Here is a 24,369-nt window from a genome sequence, read left to right on the forward strand (position 1 = left end):
TTCCTACCTGAACCCGTTTTTGCACATGGTCAGTTATATTTTGCTTTCTCTCGAGTTCGAAGAGCATGTGATGTTAAAGTTCTAAATACTTCATCACAAGGGAAATTAGTCAAGTATTTTGAAAGTGTTTTCTCTCTTAATGTGGTGTACAGGGAGATATTAGAATAAGTTTAATCACTTTATCAGTCATTGTTTGCATCACTGTTTTCATATCATGTTTTTGTTGTTTTCATATCATGCCTCTGTTGTTGTTATATCCTTTTGTTACTGTTTATTTATTAATAAATTTATATATTATTTTCATATACATTTTACTAATTTCCTTTCATCTCTCACATTTCTATTACAGAGAAAGGGCAAATAGCAATGTTAAAATATCTCTGCTAATTAATTCCTTTTTTAAAAAAAATATATTTTATTGATTTTTTACAGAGAGGGAGAGGGATAGAGAGTTAGAAACATCGATGAGAGAGAAACATCGATCAGCTGCCTCCTGCACACTCCACACTGGGGAAGTGCCCGCAACCAAGGTACATAACCTTGACCGGAACCGAACCCAGGACACTTGAGTCCGCAGGCCGATGCTCTATCCACTGAGCCAAACCGGTTAGGGCAATTAATTCCCTTTTAATGTGCATGAATTTCGTGCACTGGGCTACTAGTTGTAAATAATGCTGCAATGAACATGGGGTTACATATATCTTTTTGAGTTAGGGTTTTTGTTTCCTTTGCATAAATATCCAGAAGTGGAATTACTGGATCATATGGTAGTTGTATTTTTAATTTTTTAAAGGAATCTCCATACTGTTTTCTATAGTGGCTGCACCAACTTGTATTCCCCTGGAAAAAAGCTTTCCTTTTTTCCACATCTTTGCCAACACTTGTTACTTCTTATCTTTTTGGTGATAGCCATTCTAACAGGTATGAGATGGTATCTCATTGTGGTTTTGATTTACATTTTTCTGATGATTAATGTTGAACATTTTTTTCATGTACCTATTGGCCATCTGTATGTCTTCTTTGGAAAAATGTGTATTTAAATCTTCTGTTCATTTTTAAAATCAGATTTTTTTGCTATTGAGTTGTATGAATTCTTTATTTAACCACTTATTGGATATATGATTTGCAAACATTTTCTCCCATTCAGTAGGTTGCCTTTTTATTTTGTTGATGGTATCTTTTGCTGTGCAGAAGCTTTTTAGTTTGCTGTTTTCCTACTTGTTTATTTTTATTTTGTTGCTTTTACTTTTGGTGTCTGATTCAAAAAATCATCTCCAAGACCTATGTCATGGACCTTACACCTATGTTTTTAAAATTATTATTATTTGCTAATTATTGTATTATTTTCTCTTTTAAATTTATTTTATTGTTGACAGTATTACAGATGTCTTCCATTTCCCCCCATTTACCCCACTCTGCCTAGCCCCTACCCCTCATCCCCTAGGTCTTCACTACCCTATTGCCCATGTCCGTGGACTACACATACCTATGTATATAAAAGCCTAAGCAACCGGCCAATCGGCTGGTAGCTGTGATACACAATGACCACCAGGGGGCAGAAGCTCCAACCGGTAGCTATGATGCACACTAACCCCCAGGGGGCAGATACTCAACACAGAAGCTGCAGAGCTGCGGTGACTTGGTAGCTGCGGTTCTCGGGTGACGCACCGGTAACCAGAGAGGAGGGAGCCCAATTCTGGGGTGCATCACCTAAGAACCGCCCTCTCGCAATCTGGGACCCCTCAGGGGATGTCTGAGAGCTGGTTTCAGCCTGATCCCCACAGGCCAGGCCGAGGGACCCCACTGGTACACGAATCCGTGCACTGGGCCTCTAGTCTATACTAATCTATACTAATAAAAGGTAATATGCTAATTAGGGCGGATGTCTTCTGGATGTCCTTCCGGACAAAGCCGCAGCGGCTGCCTGAGGCCCAGGCAAGCTGCAGATGGCAGCTGCTGTTGCCCAGGGTCGGCCTGAGGCTTAGGCAAGCCGCGGATGGCGGCTGCCGCTGCCCAGGGTCAGCCCAGGGTCGCCCGGCTGCGAGGCCCAAAGCTCAGGCAGCCAAGGCGGTGATGGGGGCTGCGCCTTCCCCTGATCGGCCAGGTCACCTCTGGCAGAGGGAGGCCAGACAGCGGCTTAGCCTGGGGGCCGAGTAAGAGGTGGTTAAGGGTGATCAGGCCAGCAAGGGGGCAAGGTAGGGACGATCAGGCCTGCAGGGGCCAAGGTAGGGGCAATCAGGCCAGCAGGGGGGTAAGGTAGGGGCTAAACCAGCAGTTGGACATCCCCTGAGGGGTCCCAGATTGGAAAGGCTGCAGGTCTGGCTGAGGGACCCCCCCTGCCCCCATGCACGAATTTTGTGCACCAGGCCTCTAGTAAGTATATAAGTTCTTTGGTTATTCTCTCCTCATCCCCCCATCCCCACATGGAGGTATGTCAGTCTGTTCCATGCCTCTATGCTTCGGGTCTTGTTTTGTTGGTCAATTCGTTTTGCACCTATGTTTTCTTCTAGGAATTTTATGGTTTTAGGTTTATGAGCAAGTTTTTAGTCCATTTTGAGTTCATTTTTATGAATGGTGTAAGATAGGGTCCGATTTCATTTTTTGCATGTGGCCATCTAGTTTTTCTAACACCATTTATCGAAGAGATTGTCCTCTCCCCATTGTATATTCTTGGCTTGTTTGTCACAAATTAATTGATCATATATGTGTAGGTTTATTTCTGGCTCTCTATTCTGTTCCATTGATTGATGTGTCTGTTTTTATGCCAGTGTCATATCATTTAATTACTATAGTTTTGTATCAGTGTTTAAAATCAGGGAGCATCATGCCTCCAGCTTTGTTGTTCTTTCTCAAGATTTCTTTGGCTGAGTTTTTTTTTCTTTTTTTTTCAGTTTTTGTTCCTTTTTGAGAATGTGAGAACAAATCAATAGTTGGCCTGAAGATTTTAAAAGTTGAGTTTAAGCAAGCATTCATAGTTCTATTTTCTATTTTGAATTTACTTCAGTTTCAGAACTTTCTGAGCTTTTGTTAGTTTGGAAATTAGTTAAAACCAGAGCTGGGTGGGTAACACTACTTTGGCAAATGCTCAAAGTTATCCCTGCTACTTTTCCACTGTTGAAACCATCATAGAATGTCTGCTTTTACCAAACATCTTGTTCTACGTCAATTACCATATGTGGAGGGAATGGTGGTTTTGTTTTTCCAGAAGAAACTTAATTTCTCTAATTTTAAAAGTAATGTACGTACAAACAACAATAAAAAAGAAAAAAGGTTTAAAAAAACAACAAAAAATAGAAGTAATGTGTGTACATTGTAAAAACAATATCCAGAAAATATAAAATAGTATAAAAATAAATGAAAAAGCATTCATTTTACCCAGAGAGATAACTAGTATTAAGTGACCAACATTTCTTCCCTGGTGTGTGTGTGTGTGTGTGTGTGTGTGTGTGTGTGTGAGAGAGAGAGAGAGAGAGAGAGAGAGAGAGAGAATAAGAGAGAGACACACTAATGAAAGGGAGGAACTCATACTGTAATTGCTGTTTTGTATCTGCTTTTATCTTAATAAATTGTGCATACTTTCCAGTTAGTAAATTAAAAAATCCACACCCTCATTCTAATGGCTATGTAATGTCCCATTGTTTAGACATACCATCATTTATTTGAATTATTTCCTGTTGATTGCCATTTAGGTTATTCCAACAATGCTATGATAATCATCTTTTGCCAAACATTTTTGTATTTTTGCTTGATTACCTTCTTAGGATAATGTATTTCTAGAAGTGGAATTTGTGAGTCAGAGAGTAGACACATTTACCAAAGATGATAAGAGTTTCAACTCCTACTCTACAGTGTAGGAGTGATCTTTTCCCTACACCCCTGCCAACCCTGTTCTCTGGCTGTTTGCCTTAGACTGGAGGGCAATTCTGAAAAACTGTTATATCCTCCTCATTGCCAAGAAGCCCTTCCCAGAGGAAGTGGGAAGCAGAAGAAGCTGCCACGCCCTGGGCCACTCTCCAGGATGGCCCTAGCTAACGTCATCTACCACCACCACCACCACCACCACCACCAGAACACTTGAGAAAATAGCACTGCAGAGGATTGGAGAGGTTGCTCAGAGCTTAGCTGGGGGAGTACAAGGAGTGATCATTCAGTGAGTGGCAGGACTTACTACTTCCTCTTTTAGGGTCAATTTAATGTTAAGATGCCAGTTGTCTAGAGTAAAATAAACATCCTATATAATAAAAGGGTAATATGCAAATTGACCCCAATAGCAGAACAACCAAGAACAACCAGTCACTATGACGCACACTGACCACCAGGGGGCAGGCACTCAATGCAGGAGCTGCCCCCTTGTGGTCAATGCACTCCCACAGGGGGAGCTCCGCTCAGCCACAAGCCAGGCTTATGGCTGTGAGTGCAGCGGCGGTGGTGGGAGCCTCTCCCGCCTCCTCAGCAGCATTAAGGATGTCCGACTGACAGCTTAGGCTCACTCCCTGGCTTCCAGACTGCGAGAGGGTGCAGGCCAGGCTGAGGGACCCCCTCCCCTCCCAAGTGCATGAATTTTTGTGCATTTGGCCTCTAGTAAATTATATAAGACTAGGGGCCCGGTGCACGAAATTTGTGCACTGGGGGGGTTCCCTCAGCCCACCCTGCCCCCTCTCACATACTGGGAGCCCTCAGGGGATGTTCCACTGGCGGCTTAGGCCCGCTCCCTGCTTCCCTTGGGGAACGGGCCTAAGCCGCAGTCTGGCTTCCCTTTGTGGGAGGGACCCGGCTGATCAGGGGCAGGCACCAGCCCCATCACCCTGCTGCTGCAGCCACTGCCAGTCACCGCAGCCACCAAGGTGTTTTCATCAACACGGACTCCAGTCCCTTCACCATGAAAAAATGACAACTTTCTTTAGGCATTTTCAAGATGTGTCTTTCATAGGATATGACATTTCTTTCTTTCTTTATCCTCACCTGGGGATATGTTTCCATTGATTTTTAGAGAATGTGGAAGAGAAAGGGAAAGACAGAGAGAAACATCAAAGTGAGAGGAACACTTTGATTGATTGCCTCCTGCATGAGCCCTGACCTGGGCCCAGGCCAGGGAGGAGCCTGCAACCTAGATACATGCCCTTGGTCAGAATTGAACCCAGACCATGCGGTGGGCAGGCCGAAGCATTATCCATTGAGCCAAACCGGCTAGGGCAGGATATGACATTCTTAACCCTCCAGCAGCGGACCTTTGTTTTTTTCTCCAGGAGTGAAGTGGAAAAACCCTAGATCACCTTTTTGAATTCTTATTACCCAAGTTACTAAGAATATTACCAGTGGCATACAGGGAGCTTAGCCAGTCAGCAGTCAGAAAAGGTGTTTCCTCTGTAGTTCACACCAATTGCTGGTTTGGCCCCTGCCCAGGCCTAACGCCTCTGGCGAGTCATTAGCCCTGGGCCAGGGCACCCTCAGCTCCAAGCCACCGTGGCCATCAAGGATCGCTGGCTGGCTGCGCCCCGGTTCGGGCCGCCACCACCATCAAGGATCGCAGTCTCAGCCCTGCCCAGGAGCCCCCTGGCTCAGGCCCTTCCTAGGCTGCTCAGGGCCCACACGGGGCCTACCTCGGAGTGACCTGGGTGCCGATGATGTTCCCAGACCCAGGCCGCTGGGCGCCTATGTATGCAAATTAATCACCACCTTTGTTGGGTTAATTTGCATACTCATCCGATTGGCTGGTGGGCGTAGTGGAGGGATGGTCAATTTGCATGTTTGTCTATTATTAGGTAAGATTTAATATAAAACAAAAATATTTTCCATTGATGTGGGCATTATAAATGCTTAGTATGTACACACCAATAACTTTTAGAACACCAATATTTTTAAAAGAATAACTGAATGGGTCATATTTAATTTGTCCTTCTTGTTAGAGAAAACTTCAGAACTGGCCAGTCTTTATTCCAGAGGAAATTTGTATGGTGAGCTAAAGAATTATAACCACAGTGATTCAAACCAAGCCTTGTAATGAGTATGGGCAAACTACAGAAGGGTTTTTTGTTTGTTTTAAATATTCTCACTGGTATTTCATGAGTTGTGGTATGAACAACAGATGTTTATGACTCTTTAGTTTTACTGCTAATTGTCTCCTCCCCACTCACACATGGAGTTTTCCATTTTGATCACTGCTACAACTTTTGAATGCTTTCTTTTCTGATGTATGTATTTGGCTTTTTACAGAAGAATCTCTGATTGAGGAGGATAATTTGCGGCTCTAGCCAGGCATCTTTGTGTAGCAATGATTTTCCTTTGTACATGTAGGTTTGACGAGAAGAGGGCAGTGCAGCAGCTGAGAGCATGTGGTGTCCTGGAAACCATCCGCATCAGTGCAGCAGGCTTCCCCTCTCGGTGAGCTTGGCAGTTTTCAAATAGAAGGGATCCTAATGAGATCAACTCCTGCTTCTTTAAGCTGACGCGAGTTTCTTTTAAAGGTGGACTTACCAAGAATTTTTCAGCCGCTACCGTGTCCTAATGAAGCAAAAAGATGTGCTGAGTGACAGAAAGCAAACATGCAAGAATGTATTAGAGAACCTGATCCCAGTAAGAAAAATTTTCACTTATCTTTATCTGAACAGATTATGGCCAAAGGCCTTGTGATTATAATCTGTGGAAGCCCTGGGAACATCCAAATGCCACTATTCCAGATTATTCAGGGCTGGGCGGATGGAGGGCACACTGGCTTGGAGATCAAGGCTCACTGTATTTAGCATGCTCGGGCTAACTGGTGAGGATGGTGGTCCTCCTCAGGAAACTGGTGGCAAGGCCTGGACCCAGGCTTGAGTCACATTCTTTTTACAGTTTTATCATTATCAATAAAAATTTACCTAGTATTTACTTATGGGAAATATCAGGCCAGATGCTGTGTGATTAAGAAAAAATAAGTCTTATCCTCAGGTAACATAATCTATCTCGGAAATTAATGCATTTTAAAGGTAAGTATAATATAGTGTCTAGCAAATGCTGAGTGAGTGAGACAGGAAATCAGCAAGGCAAAGCCACATCTGCCATGTAAAGGAGGAACAATTTCATGGAAGACCTGTGTTTTGAGTCGGACTGGATAACATTATATAAAAGTAGAAGGAGAATATTGTAATAGGAAGCATGGTGTGAAGAGGTAGGAAACCATAGAGTTTGCTCAGAAAACATTAATGTAGTTTCTTTGCAGTATAAGATTAGTCTGTGGGACAGTAAGGAAATGCCTAGGAAATGTAGGTTGGTGTTTGGTGAGTCTTGCATTCCAAACTAAGGCGTACTCAAACTTTAAATGCATTAGTCCCCTGGAGGACTTGTTAAAACACAGATTGCTGGGCCCCACCCCCAGAATTTCTGACTCAGTAGGTCTGGGATGGGTCTAACAACCTGCATCTCTAAGAAGTTACCAGGTGATGCTGATGCTGGTCTGAGGACTACACTTTGGGGCCCACTAATCTAGGTCATGGAAAATTTAAGATTCATGAAAGATCTTAAAAAGTATTTTTACTTGTTTGACAGTAGTTTAGATGGGTTATCTCACTTTGAGGCAGTCATAATTAACTAAATGGAATATCTTCTTTTTGTAATAATAACATTTTTTTTCCCCGTTGGAAAAGGTAAGACCACTTTCTTAATAATGTGTAAAAGAATTGGGAACTTTCTGAGTTTGGCCTGACTCCTTTCTAACCTGTGTTCAGATGGGACTGCAGAGCAGAAAGTAAGGACAGTCCTATGCCTAACACCCCACCCCACCCCCAACTCCCCATCCAGACCTGGTTCAGGGCCTTGCAGGTTACAAATTGAGGAGTGCAGGCTGGTGTGGGGTGGAGTCGGGGAAACTGAGATCAGGCCAGGAGAAGGAAAGGTAACCACTTTTTAGCTCTTTTTATATCTCCAGCTAGGCTTCCTATGTAAATTTTATTGATTAAAATTGAAATAATTTTAGATTTATGTGGAGATTTCTGATTTTCTGATTTTATGTACAAGATAGGAGATTTTTGCTTACAGTGAAAAGTAATTTTCTGTTGCCCTGGCCAGTGTGGCTCAGTTGTTTGAGCATCGTCCTTTGCACCAAAGGGTCATCGGTTTGATTCCCAATCGGGGCACATGCTCAGGTTGCCATTTCGGTCCACAGTCTGGGTACATGCTGGAGGCAACACATAGATGTTTTTGTTTTTTTTCTCTCTCCCTTCCTCTCTCTCTCAAATAAATAAAAACATATCTTAAAAAATAATTTTCTGTTTTTACACAGATTATATTAGTGATGATTATAAATAAATTCCACTCTTGTATGAGAATAACCATTGCAGGCTTCCAAATAAGGTGGATCAGAGTGTAATGGACCAAAAATTGCATATATCTCTGTGTTTACTGCTCGGCTCTGCTTATTATCAAAAGTAAATGAACAATATAAGTGGTCATATTTTTGTAAAAGGAATTTTGAAATTTGTACAAGTAATTTATAGGGTTTTATGTATTTATTTTCAGATACTATTGATAGTGCAAAGATATAACAAGAAATTTATGAGTGCACGAAGTTTTTTTGTTTAATTTTTATTTTGTGTGCATTGCTTCCTGCCTTATTCTTTATACTGGTGTTTTTGTCCCTTCAGCTTTCACATGGAACACACAGCCCGATGTAATCCTTACAGCCTGGGTCAGTCAGAGGGAGTGTCAGCATCTCCATTTCCTTGAAATATTTAAAATACAAACAAGCAAATAATAGCTGCCTATAACCCACAACCAAGGTTTTGGCCTCAGATAATAATTCCAGGTAGAATAATCTAGAAAATCACTCTTAAACTGCAGTTTTCCTTAAAATCCCTTCTATTTGCTCAACTTGCATAAGATCAAAAATCTGGCTCCATTAGTTAATTGTGATGTAGCCCAAGTTTTAGCTAATAGATTCATCCCTTTACTGATTCTGCTTTTAGATGTATTTTTTCTCTTTTACAGTTTTATTTATATGTTCATTATTTCAACTTCTGAATGTATAATTTCTTCCAAAAATAGGACAAGGACAAATACCAGTTTGGTAAGACAAAGATCTTTTTCCGTGCTGGTCAAGTGGCCTATCTAGAAAAATTGAGGGCAGACAAGCTGAGGGCTGCCTGCATTCGGATCCAGAAGACAATCCGAGGGTGGCTGCAGCGGAAGAAGTACCTGCGCATGCGGAAGGCAGCCATCACTGTGCAGAGATATGTGCGAGGCTACCAGGCCCGATGGTAGGTCTCCTGGGGACCCTCCACTCTGGCTCACCGCTCCTAAGGATTGCACAGCTCATCAGATTCATTGTCCAAACCAGGACAGTTTTGAGTGGTCACCCAGTATGAGAAGGCAATACCTCACCTCTTCTTAGATTCAAGGAATAACAAATGAACTCATAAGACAATTAAATAGAAAAAAATTTCACTCACCCTTATGATTTATTCAGAATCATCTTCAAAATAATTACAAATTATTGTGTGCTCATGTCCTCAGTATCTTTTATTTTTTATATTTTTATATGGGCTTGAAGAAGTTATCTGTAAACTAAAACAGTCATGAATATGAGCTAGTTAATAATGACTCCATTGAGAAGTTTTCAGGAGCAATAAACTGTGAAAGTGTTTCTAGAATTACACTTCAGTGTGATTATATATTTGGATAATTTTAATTTAGAAATATCAGTAGAAATGAATTAATGATAAAGAACTTATGCCCAGAAAGAGTTTGAAAAATATTGTACATTAGCAAAGGGTGGATTTAAGAAAGCTAGTGATGAGTAAGTATGAGATTACTGTGTACAGCCAGTCTGCTGTGCAAGGGGGACATAACCTGGGGTAATGAGCACTGTCCTAGAAAGAATGAACCTTTATGAGCTTCATTCTCTTTATTGTAAAATCAGGTAATATGGGACATCATGATCAGGACGGCTTAAATAAAATAATGAATAAAAAATATTTGGGGGAACTATAAATTGCTATGATATAAGAAATAGGAATGTTGATTTAATATTGTATATTACTAGAATAATACAATGGAGGTATTACTTATGCCGAAGATATTGGTTCTTTAAGTCTCTACAAAATCTATTCCTGGGTTTTTCTGATTACTAACAAATGCACCGCTTCTTTCTTTGGTCAGCTATGCTAAGTTCCTGCGCAGAACTAAGGCAGCGACCATCATTCAGAAGTACTGGCGCATGTATGTAGTCCACAGGAAGTACAAAAGTAAACGAGCTGCCACTATTGTTCTTCAGTCTTATTTACGAGGCTACTTGGCCAGAAATAGGTATCGCAAGGTAAGTCATTATTTTCAACTTTATTTATTCCATTAATGTTAATCAAATTTCACATCTGTACACCACAGAGGTTCCAATGGACATAGGAGGCATATGGAGGTAACCAACAATTGAAGTATATTTTAAAATATTAAATAAGTGCATATATTTAATTAACAAGACAATGGAAAAAGAAAATTTACCCCCTTTTTATCTCTCTTGACAATGTAATGTGAAGAAAACTTAGTGTACTAGTTTCCTATAGATGTCATCAAGTTGGTGGCTTAAAACAATAGAAATTTATTTTCTCAGAGTTCTGGAGGTCAAAATTCCACAATCAGTATCAACCAAAATCAGGGTGTCGGCAGGGCTGTACTCCCTCCTGAAGCTCTAGGGGAGAATCCATTCCTTGTTCTTCCAGCTTCTGATGGCTACCAGTATTTCATGTGTTTGTGGCCATATCACTCCAATCTCTGCCTTTTTTTTTTTTAATTCTCACCTGAGGATATTTTTCCATTGATTTTTAGGAAGAATGGAAGAGAGAGGGAAAGACAGAAAAACATTGATATGAGAGGAACACTTCAATTGGTTGACCAGGGCCCAGACTAGAGAGGAACCTGCAACCAATGTACATGCTCTTGACCAGAATGGAACCTGGGACCCTTTGGTCCGAAGGCCGTCGCTCTATCCACTGAGCCTAACTGGCTAGGGCCAATCTCTGCCTTCATCTTCACGTCATCATCTCTACTGTGTGTCTAACTTCCCTTCTTTTGTCTGTCTCTTATGAGAATATTTGTGATGGATTTAGGCCCCACAAGGATAATCCAGTATAATCTCCTCATCTCAAGATTTTTAGCTTAATCACATCTGCAAAAACCCTTTTCCCAAATGAGGTACCTTTGACAGATTCCACAGATTAGGATCTGATATCTTTGGGGGCCTCTATTTAACGCACTGTGGTGAGCTTTGAAGAGGTAGAATATATGACATATGTGTGGAAATTTGTTCCAAGAATGAAAAACCTTGTAATAATTTACTGTAGTGAAAAGGAGATAAATAACATTAATGTGGTTAAACTTGTACTGACTAGACTATGATGTTCTGAGCATTTTTGACAAATAATCTTTATGGCAATAATCAACATGACAAAAATAATGGATCACCAGATTAATTTTAAAAAATATATTTTTATTGATTTTAGAGAGGAAGGGAGAGATAGAAATATCAATGATGAAAGAATCATTGATCGGCTGCCTCCTGCACGCCCCACACTGGGGATCTAGTCCGCAAGCTGGGCATGTGCCCTGATCGGGAATTGAACTGTGACCTCCTGGTTCATTGGTCGATGCTCAACCACTGAGCCAGCCATGCTGGCTGGGCACCAGATTAATCTTAATCATCACCTCTGACAATATATGATCTAGTTGAAAGATTTTTCTCTTTCATTTTGGCAAGGTTTTGAGTTTGTCCTTCATGATATATTCCTAACAAGCCAGAAGTACAGTCTAGAATTCAGCGGTTCTCAACTTGTGGGTCGTGAACAATGAAAATACATCCTGCATATCAGATATTTACATTACAATTCATAACAGTAGCAAAATTACAGTTATGAAGTAGCAACAAAAATAATTTTATGGTTGGGGTTCACCACAACACGAGGAACTGTATTAAAGGGTCGCGGCATTAGGAAGGTTGAGAACCACTGGTAGATCTTAGAGCTCTGTGGGCACCACTGGTAGAAGAAGCATCAATAGAGCGCTTTGAGGGACAGGTCTCTAATCACAGGCAGTCTGTGAGGGTGGCCTAAGCCCTATTCATGTATGTATTTTACTTTATTTTGAAGTAATTTTAGACAACAACGAAAAATGAAAAACTAATGAGGCTTGAACGAGAATATTTAATGGCTGTGTTTTGAAGAAAATTTGAGAATAGCTACTCCAGCTCTTTCTTTCTGCCCATGCTGGCTTTATACTCTGGTGTTCTTTCTCTACAAGCATGAGCTTTCAGGGGAAGGAAACGCCTTATTCAACTTTTAGATACACCAAACTGGTTACACTTCCGTTTTCTTGATGACTCTCCTCAGGATCATCTATCTGAACTGGGTTTTGAGGCCATTGATTGAGCAGTAGCAGTGTCTGGCCTGCTCAGCTCCAACTGACGACACATGGGAGTGGCAGTTAGAGGCCAGCTCACGTATAGGCCACTAGTGCTTCTTTGGGCCGTGTTTTCGGTGTTTCCAGTCCAGGCTTCCCCTTCTTATGGCTTGGGAATCTAAGGGAGAGGAGACATTGTTTAATATCTCTAACTCACTAATGGAGATGAGATTGCGAATGGAAGATCTAATTATATACTGTTTCCACTTGACTGAAATGACAGAAATGGGCCAGTGTCTGAAGTTACATGGAGAGAAGGAAATGGAATAGGAAAATTAACATTCATAGCTCTGCCACTGTGTGCTGCTTGGCTTTGAAAGTCTGAAATTTGCCATTACTGAGTCTTACCCAGTTGGTCACTAGTCATCAGGATAAGACAAGAGGCTCCCTTGGGGTCATGATGTTCGGGGAGGGCTCAGGATGGGACCTCACTGCAGCGTGATGCACAGTGACTGCACTCAGTGGAAAGCAGACTGTCTTAGCGTTAGATAAGCAGCCAAAGGGGAGCCTTGACTTGGCAAAGGTCTCCTGAGCACTTAGGTTTATTTTGTATTTGGTGGTTTAATACTTAACCACTTATTTCTTCACTGTCTCCTCTAGAATGCACTTTTTTTCATTGTTTTTCTCAGGTCCGTAACCAAAAAATAGGAACTATTGTTTTAATGATTTTATTAAACTGCTATCTATTTGAATAGATGGTTTTAGAATCTTTTTAAAAATATATTTTTATTGATTTCAGAGAGGAAGGGAGAAGGAGAGAGAGATAGAAACATCAACGATGAGAATCATTGATTAGCTGCCTCCTGCACGCCCCACACTGGGGATGGATCCCACAACCCGGGCATGTGCCCAGACCAGGAATTGAAACCTGACCTCCTGGTTCATAGATTGATGTTCAACCACTGAGCCACGCAGGCCGGGCCAGAAATGTTTACATTTAGAAAGTTTCCTAAGAGATACATTGTGTTCATTTGTAAAAATCCTATATAATAAAAGCCTAATTAATATGCTAAGTGTCTGGTCATCCGGTCGTCCGTTAAACCAATCAAAGTGTAATGTACTAATGATATACTGAGGCTGCTGAACCACTTGCTATGACATGCACTGACCACCAGGGGGCAGATGCTCCAACCGGTAGGTTAGCTTGCTGCTGGGGTCTGGCTGATGGGGACTGAGCAAGACGGGCCAGACACGTCCTGGAGCCCTCCCGTGATCCCTTCCCGGCTGGCCAACCTTCTGCGTCCCTCCCCAGCCCTGATTGTGCACTGGTGGGGTCCTTCAGCCTGACCTGGTCCTTCTCACAATCCGGGACCCCTCGGGGGATGTTGGAGAGCTGGTTTCGGCTTGATCCCACAGGCCAGGCCGAGGGACCCCACTGGTGCACAAATTCATGCACTGGGCCTCTAGTTACTAAAAAGTGCTAATAATCACTAATAATTACTAATAAGTAATCACTTGAGTGCATACATTTAAATATCATTTATATCATACAAGAGTTGTTTTATAAAATCATAGACTTAGAAGGACCTTAGAATGTTTTAATAGTTCACCCTTTATTAATTTCAAGATTTTCTTTTCCATCATTCCTGGAAATTGTTTAGACCAAGCATGTCAAACTCAAAGGCTAACACGGGCCAAATAAACGAGGCATGCAGCTCGTAGGCCGCAAGTTTGACATACTTGGTTTAGAAAATCTCTGCATTTTGTTGTTGTTAATTCTTACCAGTGGGTATTTTTTCCATTGTTTTTTTTTTTAAGAGAGAGTGGAAGAGAGGGAGGGAGAGAGAAAGGGAGAGATAAAGGCAGAGAGAGAGAGACATCAATGGACTGTTTGCCTCCTGCACACGTCCTGGCCAGGGCTGGGGATCGAACCTGCAACCCAGGTACATGTCCTTGATTGGAAATCAAATCTGTAACCCTTCAGTGTGTGGGCTGAAACTCTAACCACGGAGCAACACCATCCAGGGCTAGACAATCTAGCTTGATGGTCTTAGTGATAAGAAATTCTTCCTATAAGGCGATCTTTTGTTACAAGTTATTTATAAATTTAGGGTAATATCTTCTTATTTAGAAAGTATAACAAAATCAAAATTAAGATTTGTTTATTTCCCTCTATCTTACTTTTAGCTTTCCTTTTAAAGCTTTATCCCTACTACCTTTGACTCCCATAAGTGGGTTCCTGTTACATTTGAAACAGCAATGGGAAATCCTCACTAGAATATTATTTCTCAATTAGGGCAACCAACAGTGTCATTTTTTGTTTGTTTCTGGAAAAAAATCAATAAATTAATAATAAACTTTGCAGTACTCCAACTGTTGGCCTCTACAGCCAGCTTACTGGCCATATCCCATGTCCTCAAGAAGCATAGATCTAATGCACAGTGAGATGGTATCAGCAGTAAGGGTGGTGGCCAAGTCTTTTATTTTAATAGCATGTAATTCACAGGGTGCCAAGTTCTGTTCACTTTATAGAGGATCGCCTGTTGCGACAGATAGCATGCACCAATAGGATACCTAGTGTGTTTTTTCTTTATTTTTAGAATTGTTTTTATTTAGATAGTTTCTGTGTGTACACAAAGCATGTTAAACTCGCAGCCGTCAGGCTGCAGGCCTCATTTATTTAAACAAGGCCTGTGGCCCGCCTGCCGTGAGTTTGACATGCTTGGTGTATTCTCTGTTTCTTAAATTACCCTTCAAAGTCTACTTTTTAAATCACCTTGTAAAACAATTTTGTGCTTGCATATATTTGTTATATGTACAATCTTCATATTACATTGTTACTTCAACTTTTGTGTCTTTCGCTTTATGGCTTCTCAGCCTGACAGTCATAGGTTGATAGAATTGAACCCTGAGTCTAGTCTAGAGTCTGATGTTGTACATACCTTTCTCTGCAGATACTCCGTGACCACAAAGCAGTCATCATTCAGAAGTGGGTCCGAGGCTGGCTGGCTCGCACCTACTACAAGAGGAGCCTGCATGCCATCATCTACCTTCAGTGCTGCATACGGCGGATGATAGCCAAGCGCGAGCTGAAGAAGCTCAAGATTGAGGCCCGCTCCGTGGAGCGCTACAAGAAACTCCACATCGGCATGGAGAACAAGATCATGCAGCTGCAGCGCAAAGTTGATGAACAGGTGTGTTTTGAACAGGACCCTGAAAGTGAGCATGCCTAAAGAAGCCCACTGGGATTGTGGTCAGCGGTGTCTCCCCTGGACTTTACCCTTTGGTCTTAGCAGAAAAGTAAAATAATAATGACAGTAATGAGAATGGAAATAGTGATGAGTTCATAGGTACGAGTATCACTGCAGGAAACTATTTTTGAGCATACAACCAGATTTACTAACACTCCAGACCTTTATGACTAAGAGCCATAGTGTACTTTATACCTCACCAAGCTCTTTCGTCACTGCCAGTCATTTGCATGTAGTATAATGCTCCTTTCACAGGTGACTTGTTTAACATTGAGGTGACAAAAAAAGCAGTAAGATGTCCATGCTTCTGAGGAATCTACAGCCTGTTTGCAGAGATAAAAGTTTGGTTTCTTAGAGATAGTTACTAAGTAATATTTTAGCACATGCAAATGATATAAAGGTCATTAGTACTACATAAATACTGCATAAGGCAAAAAAGCCCACAATGAAATAGGGTTCATCAGAAATGTTTTCTGAGTGTGAGGAGGAGCTTGAGGTAGTAAACAAAGAGATCTGTAAGAAATTTGTGATTTTGAGGCCATTTTATCATTCTTATGCATCACCTGGCTAGCACATGACTTTTAGTAGCACAATGATTTGTTTTCAAAAGCAAGTATAGATTTTCCTATTTTTGGATTAAGAATCAGGAAATTAAGAATTTCCTCTGGTAACTCGCCTTGCAGCTAAGAGAAAAATCACATCTATGTTGCTCATTGTGTAAAACAGAAATAATGCTGTCTATTCTCTTCTCTTTATATCACTAAGAGAGTATTGATTATGTTACTATAAATGTTGTGCTTAGAATTTTGGTTAGATACTGTAACATTATGATGATATAGCATGACTGTGATGAATAAGCCTAGTTTTCTGAGTAAATACATTTGATGGCATGTCTATTTACTTATTGTTTGTGTGTGTTTAAAGAACAAAGACTACAAATGCCTCATGGAGAAATTGACCAATCTGGAAGGAATATACAACTCTGAGACTGAGAAACTACGAAGTGACTTAGAACGTCTTCAGCTAAGTGAGGAGGAGGCTAAGATTGCCACTGGACGGGTTCTCAGTCTACAGGAAGAAGTTGCCAAGCTCCGGAAAGACCTGGAACAAACTCGGTCAGAGAAGAAATCCATCGAGGAACGTGCAGATAGATACAAGCAAGAGACCGAGCAGGTAGGAAGGAACTAATTTCACATCCTTTTTACAAAGGAAATGTGCCGTCATCTTGACCTGGCCCTTGTGGCTCAATGTTGGTTTCAGAGCTGAAATATAAATTTTATTATTTGTGTTTCCCAAGCATTTCTTCCACATGATGAGTCAGTAGCTGTTTTAGTAGAACCTTTTGACTATGATGAGAACAGAGGAAAGCAGTATTGTAAGAAGAGAATTAATAGCCATGTCCAATATATACTCTTTATTTTCACATGCATAGGTCTGGATGGAGAGTAGACTCCTTTTTCTTGGGTTAACGTGATTAAGAAGTAAATCATGAACTCTCAATAGCTGATACTAGGGAGCTTTATGGAAATGAATTAAGACTATGTTGAGAAGTCCAAGGAAGAAATCCACATGTCTGCACACTGATTGTAGCCAAGAGCTGCTATGCAGATAGAACAAAACCAAAAAAAAAAAAAATTTTTTTTTAGATTGACCAGTGTTTCCATACTACAAATTTGTATTTACTTATGTTAAAACTTGACTAAAGACAGAAAACATTAAGGTTCTCAAGCAGCAATGAGATGCACTGCTTAAACAAAATAGAAATACCTCAACATAAGGCTTACTGGGGAAACAAGTAATTTTCAGGGAGTCCACTAATGTGACCACCTTTAAGTGAAAACAGAGTTCACTGTTGATTGTAACTATGAGCAAGAATCCTGATGCTCTGTTTCTGCGCTGACATGAGCCTTCTGAGCTCAGTGAGAATCTCTAAAGGGGCGTAGGAGAGTGCACCTAATAAAACTGCAATCCTTCCGTGGTATTCAGGGTCCAATGAAACAGTTCCTCCTATTTCTCTAGCAGATCTGGGCTCTGTATTATGGAAACAGCAATGCCATTAATATGTGTTATTTGACATGGCAAGTTTGTTCTGTCAGAATTTTAAAATGCATTGAAAGCAATTCTCTTGAGGTTTAAGATCTTTATCTCTTTTTTTCTTGTTGCCATTTTCTGAGTCCACAGAAGCTTTCCAGATTCCTCTGAATCTAGAGTATTTAAGCTTGTAGGAAAATTCCTCTTTAAAGTCAAGTTCATACCTTTCTAGTCTGATAGAATAGCACACGTGAACAGATACAGATTTCTCCTTTCTTTTTTTATCTGCTTTTCACAGGCTAGCTATAGGCGTTATTGCTTATTCTTTTGGATAGAGTGTAGCAATGTGGAATGAAAAAACTTCACTGTGACAGCCAGCTTTATGATCAGGAAAGCTGTGTACCTTCAAGGAGCCTAGAAGGTACACTAGACCTGTGCTTCTTAACCAGGAGTATATATCAGAATCTCCTAGGGAGTTTTTTTTTTAATTGTTTTATTGCTTAAATTATTACAAAGGGTATTACATATGTCTCCTTTTTCCCCCGCCCTTGACAATCCCCTGGCCTCCCTACCCCCCAGTGTCTTATGTCCATTGGATATGCTTATATGCATGCATACAACTCTTTCGGTTGATCTCTTACCCTCCCCTCCTGCCCCCCAACCCTCCCCGGCCTTCCCGCTGTAGTTTGACAGTCTGTTCTAGGCTGCTCTGCCTCTGTGTCTATTTTTGTTCATAAGTTTATAATGGTCTTTAGTATCTATAAATGAGTGAGATCATGTGGTATTTTTCCTTCATTGACTGGCTTATTTCAATTAGCATAATGCTCTCCAGTTCCATCCATGCTGTTGCAAATGGTAAGAATTCCTTCTTTTTTACAGCAGCATAGTATTCCATCGTGTCTAGGGAGTTTTTCTTAAAGATACATGCCCAAGCGCTGGGAGTGTGGACGAAGCACATGTATTTTGAAAAAGCATACCCCTGATAAAGAACAGTTTCTCTCAAGAGCATAGGGAACTCGGGTCTTCCTGTTGAGGTGGAGGAAAGGCCAGGCCAGTATGGAGGGATGAGACTGGACCCTCCGAAGGAACACCTGGGGACTTCTGCTGTGGCAGTGCTGCCGTCCACTTCCCTGTTCTCCAGGGATCCTGTCACAGAGCCCTCACTCTCTATCTGAACTCCTGACACTTATCTTTATTATTAGCTATCACTTTTAGAGTTCCTTGAACTTATGCTTAGAGAAGAAATTTAGATTTCACTCATCACAAGTACATTATTTTATTGCAGAGATGAACTGAGTAAATTATGAACTTTGCAAAGTTGTCTTTGGTTTTGACTTTTGCTTCCTGGGAATCCTTATCCAACTAGGAACTAGAAAGTTAAATTAATGTTTTTTTAAAAAATTATTAAAATATACATAGCATAAAATTTACCATATTAACCACTTTTAAGTATATAGTTCAGTGCATTAAATGCATTCACTGTAGTAAGGTCAGTGCTTAAACATGGGGTAAAAGGACTAGTTTACAACCTTGCAAAACTCTTGGGATGAAAGGAAATTCTCTTTTTCAAGACCAACAGCAGGAAGCGTCAGGAAATCTTCAGTGAGTTTCCAGAACCAAAATGCCCTGATGCCAGTCTTTCTTTTTTTTTTTTAAATTTTTTAATTGATTAAGTTATTACATATGTGTCCTTATCCCCACTTTACCCCCCACTCCCCCCACTCATGCCCTCACCCCCCTGTTGTCTGTGTCCATTGGTTAGGCCTATATGCTTGCATATAAGTCCTTTGGTTGATCTCTCCCCCTTACCCCACCCTCCCCTACCTTCCCTCTGAGGTTTGACGGTCTGATCGATGCTTCTCTGTCTCTGGATCTGTTTTTGTTCATCAGTTTATGTTGTTCATTATATTCCATAAATGAGTGAGATCATGTGATATTTATCTTTCTCTGACTGGCTTATTTCACTTAGCATAATGCTCTCCAGTTCCTTGACTTCAAGTCTTTCTTAACCTCTTCAATGTTCTACCTGAATCATGGGTAAGCACGTAGCTTTGTGCTTGGCTGTTGAGGTGAAAAGGCATTATCGTTGCTTTAAGAGCAAATGCTTACGAGGTGCCAGGCAATTGCTAAATGCTCAAGGTACAAAGTAAAACAACAGCAGTAATCATCTTTGTCCTCCAGGAATTTCTAGTCTATTAGGGAAGTAAAAGTAAATCATTTATAAGGACTATAAAGAGGCATAGCAGGATCCTATAGTAGCCCAGCAAAGAAACACTTATTTGGAGAGAGTTTCCAGAAAGGCTTTCTGGATGAGGTATTGCTTGAACCAAATTTGAAAGACGACTAACCATAACTATGCAAAGAAATGAGGCACAGAGATGTGGAAGTAAGGAGTGAGTGACTGCAGTGTGGGCTTTATACTTAGGCCTGGTTTGCTCTGTCTGTTGCAGCTACCTCATTTTATTTCATTTTATAGGTGGTATCAACTCTGAAGGAAGAAAATACTTTGCTGAAGCAGGAAAAAGAGGCCCTCAATCACCTTATCGTGGAACAGGCTAAGGAGATGACAGGTAAGGCTCACGTGGGTTCAAACTAATGCATGCTAACCAACCTCCCAAAGTTTTATAAGATGCCACTTTTTTTTTAATCCTCCTCAAAAGAGGGAAGGAGGAATGGGGAGGGAGGGAGGGAAAGGGAGGGAGGGAGGGAGGATCATTGATAAATTGCCTTCTATACATGCCCCAACGGGGGATCAAACCCACAAACCAGGAATTGAACCAGCAACCTTCCGGCCAGGCTATGAGATACAACTTGGCTTAGAGCTCAAATATTTTTAAAAGTTGAGGCTGCCATTAGTAAATTTATAAAATTCTGAGAGGCAGGCGCTCTAAATATTTTGGTTGAAACAGTTGGTGAACTTAAATCTGGTCTCTCTATGTACAAATATGAACTCATGTTTAGTCAATAGCATATGTAGTTAAAAATACTAATTGTTCTTCATGTATAATTTATCAGTTATGGCTTAAAGGAATCCTGTTGATTTAGGAAGAATCATTGAGCTAATATGTATATGTGTCTGTGTGTACTATTTTTATTTACTTACTTTTTGCTAAGCTAATGTATATTATTCTCCCAAGATCCACCACTCTGCCACCAAACAAACTAACAGTAAAGCCCACTGATATTTTGAATAGAGGACTAAATAAATGTAAATATTTATTCTATTTGCTCTTTGTGAGAAAGATTAGAATGACGATAATTTATAAGAAATCCCTGTGTTCATAAACATGGTATAAGAAGGTACAGATCTAAACTGCAGTAGTTGGTGGTGGAAATGGAAAGGAAGAGATGGATTGGAATGAGGATATATAATATGAAAAGAATCAACACAATGCTTTTGATGTGGTATTCAAAAAAGGAATAAAAATATTCTAACGTTTTAGTATGAGATTTCAAAACAATAATGGTGTTTTATTAGTAACGAGGAATTTGAATAAGAAAAGTAAGTACCTGTTTATGAGAAAAATTGAGATCAGTTGTTAGAGTGTTAAATTTTGGTTGTCAGCTAGGGCCTCCAGATAGAGATAGAAAAAAGAGGGGCCAGAAAAAAAAATATTCAGAAGAGAAGGAGAAAACAAAACAGACACTGAAGACATGGAAATAAAGCTGTTAGGAAAATAGATTTGCCCAGGGACAATTTGTTGGTAGCTTTGGGCAGCTTCTGCAAACTGGTAGGAATAAAAGGCAATTTATAGGATGTTATATAATATAGAGAAGAAATTCTTCCACTCATTCATTTATAAATTATTAAAGCCTTAGGTAGGGAAACACTGTGATGGCACCAGGGAAGCAGTTGAGACAACACACTTGGCAGCCCTTGCCCTCATGGAGCTGACAGAGAAAGAAATGGTGAAGCAATAGAAGTGGGCAGGGCAGATTAAGATTTAGCCACAAAATATGAGGGTAAAGTGGACCAGAATGGTAGCAAACTTAATATTTATAAATGTGACTGGTTGGCTCATCAAGTTAAAATATATAGCTGAGATTTGAGGCTTTTTTATTTTGCTTTATCTGCAGTCAGGGGCTAATCTCCAATCTCCAGATGCTGTTCTAGCCAAATGCAAGCCACTGGCAACAGAGAGGGTCAGAGTGGAGTGGGTTCCCCCAGCAGCACACAGGAGAAGTAACACAGTTGACAGGCATGGGGAGCGTACCTGATTAGAAATGGGGACGTAATCGGACAGCGGGGCGTTCAGAGTGCTGGAAAATTGATAAAGAGAACCTGCCTACAGACGAGTGGAGAGACTGTAGAGTAGGACAGCCAGGTCCACTGAGAAGCCGCCATTCCTTCAGAGACTGGGGCATATCTGACTTTTTGACAGAGTACACTAATTTGGACAGAACAATTTATGAATAGCCTGAAACAGAATACTATTGGAATAAAACATGTATCCTTTTGTTACTAGACAATGACTAGTGGAAGTTCTTCAAGCATTGCTATGACCAGAGAGTGAACTAGAGGCACTAAGTCTGTAGTTCATGGAAGAATTCCACAGATGATTATTACTGTTATCAATGAGTTATTTCAGTTTTTGGTCATGATATTTTTTCTTGTTTTTTTTATTTTATTTTATTTTAGAGAGAGATGGGAATGGGGAAAGAGAGAGAAACATCGATTTGTTGTTCTACTTATTGATGCATTCATTGGTTGATTTTTGTGTGTGCCCTGACAGAGATCAAATCCGAAACCTTGGCTTATGGGGCGATGCTCTAACCAACTGAGCTACCTGGCCAGGGCTTCTCTTTCCCTACATTGACTGTGAAGATACTCTTCATAGATCATAGTGGTGCTGAAAGTAAAACCCCTGTGGAGAAACTGGAAGTCAGGCTCCATGCTTGTACTGTTGTATTCTGTGGAACTGTCTTCGATATGCTTTTTCCTCTTTTCTTCAGAGACAATGGAGAAGAAGTTGGTAGAAGAAACGAAACAACTGGAACTCGATCTTAATGATGAAAGGCTGAGATATCAGAACCTTCTGAATGAGTTCAGTCGCTTAGAAGAACGATATGATGACCTCAAGGAAGAGATGACTCTGATGTTGGTAGGTCATCTACTTTTGCTTTTTTTTTTAAATGAAAAATTTTAAACATATACAACAGTAGATAGAATAGGAGAATGAACTCCCATGTATTCCTTGTACTCATCACCCAGTTCCAAAATGGAAAACACTTTTCTACCCCTCCATCCCACCCCATCCAATGGGTTGGATTATTTTAAAGCAAATCTCAGAAATCATGTAACTTTATTTATAAATAATTTATAAAGTCAAACACTTTATTTTTTTAAAATATATTTTATTAATTTTTTTACAGAGAGGAAGGGAGAGGGATAGAGAGTTAGAAACATTGATGAGAAAGAAACATCGATCAGCTGCCTCCTGAACACCCCCTACTGGGGATGTGCCCGCAACCAAGGTACATGCCCTTGACCAGAATCAAACCTGGGACCCTTCAGTCCGCAGGCCTACGCTCTATCCACTGAGCCAAACCGGTCATGGCTAAAGTCAAACACTTTAAAGACTGGACTATAAGATAGTTAAAGTCAGTGTAGCTGGACTTTGTTTCATGTATTGAATGACTTAATGTAAAATTTGCATATAAAGCAAATATTTATATGCTTATTTTCCTCTACTGGTTTTTATTATAATTTCAGAGATATATTCCTACAAGAAGAAGATTCAGCCTCTATTTGTAATAAATGATCTATTTCAAGGACTCTTCTGCATTTGCCAGTGTACCTTTTAAGAGTTCTCCCTATTTTACTTAACCTGCTATCAGGAAACAAAGAAATCCCTAGCTCTCTTGTTCCCTAAAGTGTCAGCCTTTAAGGTAACGTCATGGTACAAATGGCCAGAAATGCTTTGAAATATCTTTTAAACAAATAGATAATTCTATATCTGTGGAGTTCAGTACTTGCTTCAAATTTTGCCTCAATCTGGATCCTTTGCCAAAGTTCTTTAAAATGTGATGTTTAAAAAGTCAAAATAAAAAAGATTATGTAACAAAAGAAATGAAATAAATTTACCATCTTGAAATGAGAAAGCCTAGTCTCGAAGAGATTAAAAAGCTAAACAAATTCCACAGTTGGACCATTATTTCAAACCTCACTATTCTACTCTGTGATTTATATGTGACAAAGAAATTAGAAGTAGGACTAGGTCACCGTTATCCTTGCAATGGATACATTGGAAGGACCCTCATTAAGTCTTGTCCTCTTTGCTCTCCCTGCTGCACTTGGCCCTGGAGAAACCTTTCTTTGTTCACATTCTCTCATTCCCAGCTTTCTCTAGAGTCCTGTGTGGTTAATGGGTCTCCTTAGTCAGAGGAGTAGTCACCTCTAGAAAAGACCCTCCAGTGATTTCCATCAGCAATTTACAGGGCTAGTCCTTCCTGCTGAGCAAGTCTGCCTGCTATTTATTTTGTTCCCAGCTGTGCTATGGAAAAACAAAAGATGTAACCGAGTTCCAGGAGTAGTTTAGCTGCTTGTTTTCTGATTTCTCAGCCTATTTCCCTCCCCATTGGATGCCTGTGACTCATTGTCATTCCTCTTGGGTAACAGAATGGTCAGAGGAAGGAGCCTCAGGGGTAGTTTGGTTTCCTAGCTCCAGATACAATCAAGATTGCAGTCTTTTCAGGAAATGTTTGGTGAGAATAAAAAAATTTGACT

The 24,369-nt window shown here is 40.4% G+C and overlaps 1 protein-coding gene across 1 annotated transcript in view; it reads left to right on the forward strand.

Moving 5' to 3' along the window:
• The window catches only part of MYO5A (myosin VA), a 146,719-nt gene that overhangs the window by 73,126 nt on the left and 49,224 nt on the right, over positions 1-24,369 (forward strand). Inside the window, exons 17-24 of the mRNA XM_014537833.1 lie at positions 6,295-6,381; positions 6,465-6,573; positions 9,019-9,230; positions 10,132-10,288; positions 15,315-15,554; positions 16,536-16,784; positions 20,119-20,212; positions 22,596-22,744. Of these exons, the coding sequence (XP_014393319.1) occupies positions 6,295-6,381; positions 6,465-6,573; positions 9,019-9,230; positions 10,132-10,288; positions 15,315-15,554; positions 16,536-16,784; positions 20,119-20,212; positions 22,596-22,744 (1,297 nt within the window). The remainder of the gene's footprint in view (positions 1-6,294; positions 6,382-6,464; positions 6,574-9,018; positions 9,231-10,131; positions 10,289-15,314; positions 15,555-16,535; positions 16,785-20,118; positions 20,213-22,595; positions 22,745-24,369) is intronic.

This window comes from Myotis brandtii, unplaced genomic scaffold (assembly GCF_000412655.1).
Source record: "Myotis brandtii unplaced genomic scaffold, ASM41265v1 scaffold182, whole genome shotgun sequence".
In the NCBI taxonomy this organism is placed as follows: Eukaryota; Metazoa; Chordata; class Mammalia; order Chiroptera; family Vespertilionidae; genus Myotis; species Myotis brandtii.